The sequence below is a fragment of the Saccopteryx leptura genome, chromosome 9, assembly GCF_036850995.1.
Source record: "Saccopteryx leptura isolate mSacLep1 chromosome 9, mSacLep1_pri_phased_curated, whole genome shotgun sequence".
In the NCBI taxonomy this organism is placed as follows: Eukaryota; Metazoa; Chordata; class Mammalia; order Chiroptera; family Emballonuridae; genus Saccopteryx; species Saccopteryx leptura.
Genome location: NC_089511.1, coordinates 64,144,608 through 64,152,809, shown reverse-complemented (window position 1 = coordinate 64,152,809; position 8,202 = coordinate 64,144,608). Strand labels below are relative to the sequence as shown.

Genomic DNA, 8,202 nt, shown 5'->3' with positions numbered 1-8,202 from the left:
TCTGGATGCAACAGAGCAACGCCCCAGAGGGGCGGAGCATCGCCCCTGGTGGGCGTGCCGGGTGGATCCCCGTCGGGCGCATGGGGGAGTCTGTCTGACTGCCTCCCCGTTTTCAGCTTCGGAAAAATGAAAACAAAACAAAACAAAAAAACCCAAAAAACATTACCAGAACTAGACCATAAGGAGAGTGTTTCAAGGCTAGAATACTGTAGGTAGGTAAAAGGGCAGAAAGTTTTTCAGGGAACTATGGCTCTGACATGATTTTTGTCCCATGAATCTCTTTCTCAAGAACAGTGAACCAGTGACTTAAAGAAAGAATAAAACACTGAGGGGGAAAAATGCCGTAGTTCATATATCCATGTTTATTTAGAATTTTTATTTAAACTTCCAACTTTTTTGGATCATCACAAGGATGTACCCCCTAATAAAAGTGAAAATATAATTCCATTTGGAAATAATTTATCACACATTATATATCGTAATGAAGTAACACAAAGAAACTTTTAAACATGGGATTTCTCTCTAAAACTTAAACGAGGCAAACAAACGTATGACTGACTTTACAACAGACGGAACCTCAGAACATTCCCAGGATACACAAGACTGTGTTTTGTGTTATATTTTATGTCTGAGACACCTAACCAATACAAAGTGATGGCTGGGGTTTCTCTACTAATTGTTTTTTCTTATCTTCCCTTTCCAACATCCAAATTTAACAATTCAGTGTTTCTTTTAATCCTATGGATGAGCATTCTAGAATGCATACAATTTTTATAAATTACTCTGTGACTTGTAATCTTAAGTGTGTGCATATGTTGTCTATTATTTAATCAAAACATACTTAATAATAAATAATTATCAATTCATGGAACCCAACATATGTACTCTGACACAAGAAAAAAAATACAAGTTGTCACTAATAAAACAGGTTTATTTTAAAGTTTTCAAAAAACAAATTTATAAAATTTCCCCTATATTAGGTCTAAAGATAGGCTTTACAAAGAGTTTGCAAAACTACTTTCTCATAACTGTTAAAGTACATAGATTTAAAAGGTTTTAGAAGAAAAAAAAGTTAATTCATGGTCAGTGTTTAAACAATATACATTAAATCTGTTAGGATACCTTACAAGATTATACCTTAAAAACATTTAGAAGAAAAAGCTGTATTTTCCTTTTAGAAAACTTTACTCTTAAATGTTTATTAAGAAATATACACTGCATACCACACTAACAGTGATCTTCTCAAAATTTACCTACTAGCCTTACAAATCTGTCAGCCCACATAGGAGAAAACAGGAAACTGCATTTCAATACATATTAACCCCTTAATTTTCCTGGTAAAATAAAAATAAGAATTTAGTCCATTCCAATCAAAAATAAAAATTATTGGTTTTAAAGATAAAATAATTTTGTATTATTTTTAACACAAAAGTTCAAAGTTCAAGCATTCCAGAAGCATTAAAAAAAAGAAGAAAATATATATGCTTAACCAATGTCATACAGAAATTTGGAATATTTACATACTTTTTATAACACTGTAGAAATCTTTGGTGGTGACATATGGATTAAGTTCCCTGAAAACACTTTAATAATTTTGTTCCATCAATTTGCGTAGTCAAGTATGTATTTATAATTAGCAATGTTGGCAGTATCAGTTTCTAGCCAAATCCACATATATATAGTAGTACAGAGTGTAGAGAAAATCTTATGGAGGATCTAGGTAGGTTTATATAATTAATTACTTAGCAATCAAGTTTATTTCTGGCTCATTTTTTATACCAGAAAAAATATGGTAAACTAAAGAATAGATTGATTCTTACTTCTAAACTATGGAAATAATATTAATGAACAAGTTGAGTGCTTATATGATAAAATGACTAAAATTTCTGGATAAACTTTAACAGCTACCAAAATAGTGCCCTAAATAGGCTTCTGCAGCATCTAATGCCCATTCACCAAGTGGTGGTGTGGGAAAGCAAGGCACTGTGGTCTAGGGATAAAGTTACCATTTCTAAAAGTTGACTTAAAAGCAGAGAAAGAAAAAAATGACCAGCTCTACTTTAGAAGAAACTAAAATGTAGAAGCTTATTATATAAAAGTCAAAGAAAAGGGGATGCTAAAACACATAAGAGAAAGGCAAAATTTAATAAGTGTAAGTAAAGGAGAGCTAGGAAATGACAGAACAGCAAAATGATATCACTGTATAAAAGGATGCAACCAGTAATATATCAGAGAAAGCACTGTAAGTGTGAAGAGATACAACGAAACAGACCTCTTTGAATTACCTCTTAGAAACTAGTGTTGTCTTTGATTAAACATTTTGATTCTAGAAATGTAGAGGGATACAAAATTCCTCCAATTTAGAAAAGTGAAAATTTAATCTGATTATAGAATAGGTATACAATGAGATTAGACTTGGAAATGATAAAATAGTGCAAATCAGCCCCTATAGGTAATGTTTTTGATACAAAGTCATTCACATGACCTTGTCAGGCAATTTGAGATAACACTGGCTTTGCCCAGGAAAGAAAAGCATGGTGTAGCATTTATGTTGATAAGTCTAGGACTATACAATATAAATAAAACTCTTCCAAAACTTTATTATCAGAACTCATAGGAATTTTTAACACAAATTAAAGAGGCTTTCGAAACAAAAACTAAGAGGCTAGAAATCAGTAAAGGTAAAGTAGATGAAAATATTCATAGAAATAAACTTTGAGAGAAAAGGTGGTGAATGAATTTTTACTTGGTGTTCTGTATCAAGAATGTGAGCTAATCTAGAAAATATTTTAAGTTTTGTATAAAGAGAAATGTCTGAATTATACTAAGGTACTCCTGAGTAAACATCTGTTCTCTGCTGACACACTGAGGAGGTCCTGAATATATACTGTCAGCTAGCTTCAGTTTTTAAAAGGTGGAAAAGTCAAAGATCTTACAAATCTCTCTGTTTTTTCTTTTGGACAATTAGAATTGTCAAGTAAATTACCTGAACAAGTATACTTATACAGATTTCATTACTGAATGCTGAAACCATCACCAAAAATATACTGACTTAGAGTCCATAATGCATAGCTAACCTAAAAATGCCTCAGAGTCCAGTAACTCAAAAATATCTTGAATTTTAAAAATGATAATTTTTTAATAGTTTCTAATATGTGAGATTAACAACATCTGTATTTTGCATTGGCAACTATCTTCAGAAAATTATTTCAGCCAGAAAAAAAGTAATTCAAATGAACCTATTTAATGCCAGATCTATAAATCAGCAGCAGGTATAAATGCCAAGCTTGTGCATGTATTGGCTGTTAGACATTTTCATGAATCAGAAGAGACCTAAGTGCTATCCTTGGTCTCTGACTCTATTTCATAAAAGCCACCACTTTTAAAATCTGAGACTGTAACCAATGTTAATAAAAACAGCTGAGTTCCACTACAATGTACAGCTAAATATAGAAAAATTGGTTAATGATTAAAATAATTTCTTATTTATAAAGAAGATAATTAAAAATACCTAGAACTAAACAATTAGCTACATTTTTATACTATTAAAATCAAGCAGATTTAACAAATGAAACCCACAGGAAAAGAGATGATGTAATTCAAGGCATAAATTTGACATGTCAGAATATAACAAATAATAATGATAGTGTCAATAAAACTTAAAATGTACAGTCATAAAATAAGTAAACAAGTTTCAAGTGTGCAAAACTAGTCAGGAATAAAAGTGCTGTGTGGATACCTGGTTTTCAAATATCTGTTTTGAAAACCTTCAGTTGATGGTGGAAAAACTATAAAGTATTAAAAAGTAAAAATTTAAAGAATATACAAAATAGACTTTTCTCATTATGCCCTTGTGCTATCACTGCTGGATCAGAGGCCTACTTAATTACATCCTCATGTAATAGCTATAACATAAGCAGAGGTAAACAATACACCACCACAAAGGCTGATATATCTTAAACCATAAGAAGACTCTTTTCAAGTATACTGTGGGTTTGTGCTTCCTCTTATATCCCAGACACTCGAGTTGTTGATAAATTTGAAAGCAGATAACACAATTTTGTTATTTCTGATATATATAGACATGTATATATATATATATACACATACACACTTTGCATAACTACCTTTAGTAGTCAAGACTGGAAGTAACTGTTAAATAAAAAGTATTTAAATTGATGCAAGTAAACCCTATCACTGCCACAATTTAATGAGTTATTTTAATGTGTAAATCCTGAATTGATAATGTTAGGGAAAAAAGTTGATACATTAGCATAATCTGTCTTGGGCTACCTGACATGTAAATGACTAAAAATACACCTGTGGCCTCTTCTTCACTCTGTATTTTAGTGACCCATATCGCACCTGAGGAGAGAAATGTGTTGTTATTACAAATCAGATGATTATTTTTTCAAATTATATAAGATTTAATAGTTCATAATCACAATAATTTTTTAACTTTTCTGATAGAAAGAATCAATTAACCTGTAAGTGTGCATTCAAAAGGCAACAGTTTATATACTAAAAATGTAGTTGGTTCTATGCTGCAGATTATCATCGCTAATAACAAAACACTAACTTAACTACTACTTATGCTTTGCTTGGTACATTGCTAATAGTAATCTGAGGCCATTTCCCAGAATCCTCCCACTGCTTTCTGGACACAAAGACAATATATAACTATAGAGAAACTTTTACTATGTAATCCTTATGTAGGGCTGGTTCAAAGCAAAGCTATGTAGTTAACTTTGTTAACTGTTTTCTTTGCTTATGCATAGGGCTGGCAGTGGGTATTCATGACAACCATATCATTTGGTATGTGAGAATACCATTTTTTACATATAGTGGAAGATTAGGAATTTACAATTTTCTAAATTTCCAGAGGTCCTAATATATCTGATCTTAATAAAGAATTTTAAATATAACTGCGGCCCTACCACTCCCATCCTTCACTTATGGAACATTAATATCCTGAGTGATAATGCAGCAGAGAAATCCTTTAATGTTAATCATTAGGAAAACAATTCTGTAACTGACTAACCTCTTTGCGGCCTTTCACGGTTTTCACTGACTTCATGCTTTGTGATCTTCGAAGTCCTTTGTGTGTTAACATCTCATCCTCTGAATATGGCCCTTCTGCTTCTTCATCTGTTTTCTCACCTCCGTCTTTCAGTGGAATTCCATAACCTAAATGAGTTGTCAAAACGAGCATGTTTTGGTAAAAAGATACCACTCAGCACCTCCTCCTCACTCTGCAGTTCTCTGCGGAGCCTCCATTATTCCTGTTCTCATCTGGAATGTGCTCCCCATCCTACATCACTGATCTTTGCATGAAGCTCACAATCTATTTCTTCCAGGAAGTTTTCCCTGACCATTCCTTTTTCCTATGCATTTTTCAGAATAATAATAGTTATTTTTGAGTAGGTAACATATTTATCTTGTTCAAAAATCAAAAAATATAAATATATAGTGAAGTCTCTTCTCACCCATAATCCTTTCCTTTCTTTTTTCCCCCACCCTTAATCCTTTTCATAAATTCTAAATAACCTAAGCAATTATGTGTTTTAGTCTGTCATTTGTATCTTCGACTTTAATTAGGAATTAAGGGTACTCTCCTATGTGTCAAACCTTTTGTGAAGATTGGGAATGATAGGGTAAATTTAAGGAGTCACATAAGATCCTTAGGGGCTGGATTTTGGACAAGTTTACCTGGGGCAGGTGATAGAGATGTTAAATCAACACTGTTACAGATGCTGGATAAAACCCAGCCGACAGGCTGCAATAATTAGAAATACCACAGGCTATGATGAGAATTGTTAGTCAAAGAAAAGAGGCAGCATGAGGCAGAGCGGTAAGAGATTGTGCGTGTGCGCTAATAGGCTGCTGTGTGTAGCCACAAAGACTTACTTAACATTAGCAAATATGCAAACATCCAAGCGGTCAGGCTGATTACTGGCACGAAGTCTGACAGCATCCTGGCACTGGGATTTAGGGACAAGAACGTTCCTATTCCTGAAGCAGACGTTCTCAAATTTAGCAGATTATTAAAGTCACCTGGAGAACTTGTAAATTAATATACAGATTTTATGGGCCTGAGGTGAACTCAGATTCTTCATTTCTATCAAGTTCCAAGGTGATGCTTCATCTACTGGTCTAGGGATTATACTGCCTGGATGAGCAAAAGAGGAGCCCAAGTCTAAGGCAACCAGAATATTAGGTAGATTATAAAGACAGGTGAGGTTACAAGGCCCCATTAAGTTTCAAATTATCCTATTAAAAAGAAAAATAAATGTCTATTTTGTGTGTGTGTGTGTATTTTTCTGAAGCTAGAAACCGGGAGAGACAGACTCCCGCATGCGCCCAACCGGGATCCACCCGGCACGCCCACCAGGGGGCGACGCTCTACCCACCAGGGGGCGTCGCTCTGTTGCGACCAGAGCCACTCTAGCGCCTGGGGCAGAGGCCAAGGAGCCATCCCCAGCGCCCGGGCCATCTTTGCTCCAATGGAGCCTTGGCTGCGGGAAGGGAACAGAGAGACAGAGAGGAAAGCGCGGCAGAGGGGTGGAGAAGCAAATGGGCGCTTCTCCTGTGTGCCCTGGCCGGGAATCGAACCCAGGTCCTCCGCACGCTAGGCCGACGCTCTACCGCTGAGCTAACCGGCCAGGGCTAATACCTAAATCTTAAGGTGAGTAAAAAGTAGCAGGTTTTCCTGGATCATAAGGGGACAAGAGACAGACTTCTTGCATGCTAATAATAATATACTACATCAATGTTCATTAATCTGCTCTTCCCCAGGACACGTGTAACTTGAGACTCACTAAGCAAACCACAGAGGGTTATTAAGAAACTTCTCAGGCTCATAATAAGATAAACATCTTAGTATATGAAGCTAGTATGATTTTATACTGCCAGACTTTTGGGTTAGAAATTAGGAAGGATTTGGGAGTAGCATTAGTAATCATTGAGGCCAGCAGCTTTGTTTTCCTGCAGCAGTCCAAGGAAGTTTGGTCTAGAGAGAAGAGACTCATGTGTGAAGGTGCTAGGGCAGGGGACGCATGACTGTCTGAAGAACCTTGAGGAGGCCAGTGTGGGGTGGGGTGGGGGTGGGGTTAACAGTCCTGGGAAAAGGCTCCTGATGTAATATTAAGTAGGGAAAACATGAACATATAGAAACAAAGAAAAAACGAAAATGAAAACATGACACCTCTTGGAAGTGGGCTTTTAGGTGATTTTAAGTTCAGTTCTCCTTTTTCTTTAATTTGCCAAAGTTTTATTTTAACAAAATTTTATTTATTTTATAATTGGGGACAGTAAACCAGAAAAAATGATTTTAGGTTGTCATTTCTAGATTTTTCCTCTATTGCTACTGCTTAATCTTCTGATCCCAATCCAATAAAACTAAGGTAACGCAGAGAGTGAGGAATCAAGATGAAGTCAGAAAGGCAGTGGTTCTGACCAGAAATTTCTCTGAGACTACAGATGAAGCGTAAGACCATAGTTCAAAAATGTATGGCCTTTGTTATTTTAATTGACTCTTGTTTTATATTATTAGGAATTAGAATTTCATCTAAAAGATGATTATATATAAATCTTATTCTTTGTTTCATAATTTCCCTGAAAAAATATCTTACTAGCTTTCTAATTATGGTTTTAGGAAAAGTGATGACTTTATTCTTTCTTCCAAAAACACGGTATTTCCCCATGTATAAGATGCACCCTTTTCTGAAAAAATTGGGGTCTAAAAACTGGGTGCGGCTTATACAGTGGTTGTCAAGTCATTTAAGAAGTATGGCATTTCAAATGCCATAGATGGAAATGAGGATGAAGCAATATATGAAGGCAGTGATCCACCATCAGATACAGATGAGGACAACCTAATGGATGGGAGTTTGGAGAATGATGAGGAGTTGTATGAATTTTATAATGAATAAAACATGAGTTCAATAACTTTATGTAATACATTTTTTTTTTTCAAATTTTGAGCCCCAAAATTAAGGTGCGTCTTATACATGGGAGCATCTTATACCTGGGGAAATGTATTTTAAAAATTCTACTGTGTGTGAAGCAGTGTGTTAAATCATGGGGATAAAATGATGAGAAAGACAAAATTGTCATTTTCTACTCAATAGGGGAAAAATATTCTATTGGGCATTACAGTCCTCTAAGAGGTGCCATAAATAGAAGATAAGGACAAGGTGCTAT

At 34.9% G+C, this 8,202-nt stretch overlaps 1 protein-coding gene across 1 annotated transcript in view; it reads right to left on the bottom strand.

The window, feature by feature from the left end:
• Nucleotides 1-910: 910 nt before the first annotated feature.
• The window catches only part of REEP3 (receptor accessory protein 3), a 117,263-nt gene continuing 109,971 nt past the window's right edge, over nt 911-8,202 (bottom strand). The window contains exons 7-8 of the mRNA XM_066348779.1: nt 5,042-5,187; nt 911-4,365 (exon numbers count right to left, since the gene is read on the bottom strand). Of these exons, the coding sequence (XP_066204876.1) occupies nt 4,309-4,365; nt 5,042-5,187 (203 nt within the window). The 3' untranslated portion in view covers nt 911-4,308. The remainder of the gene's footprint in view (nt 4,366-5,041; nt 5,188-8,202) is intronic.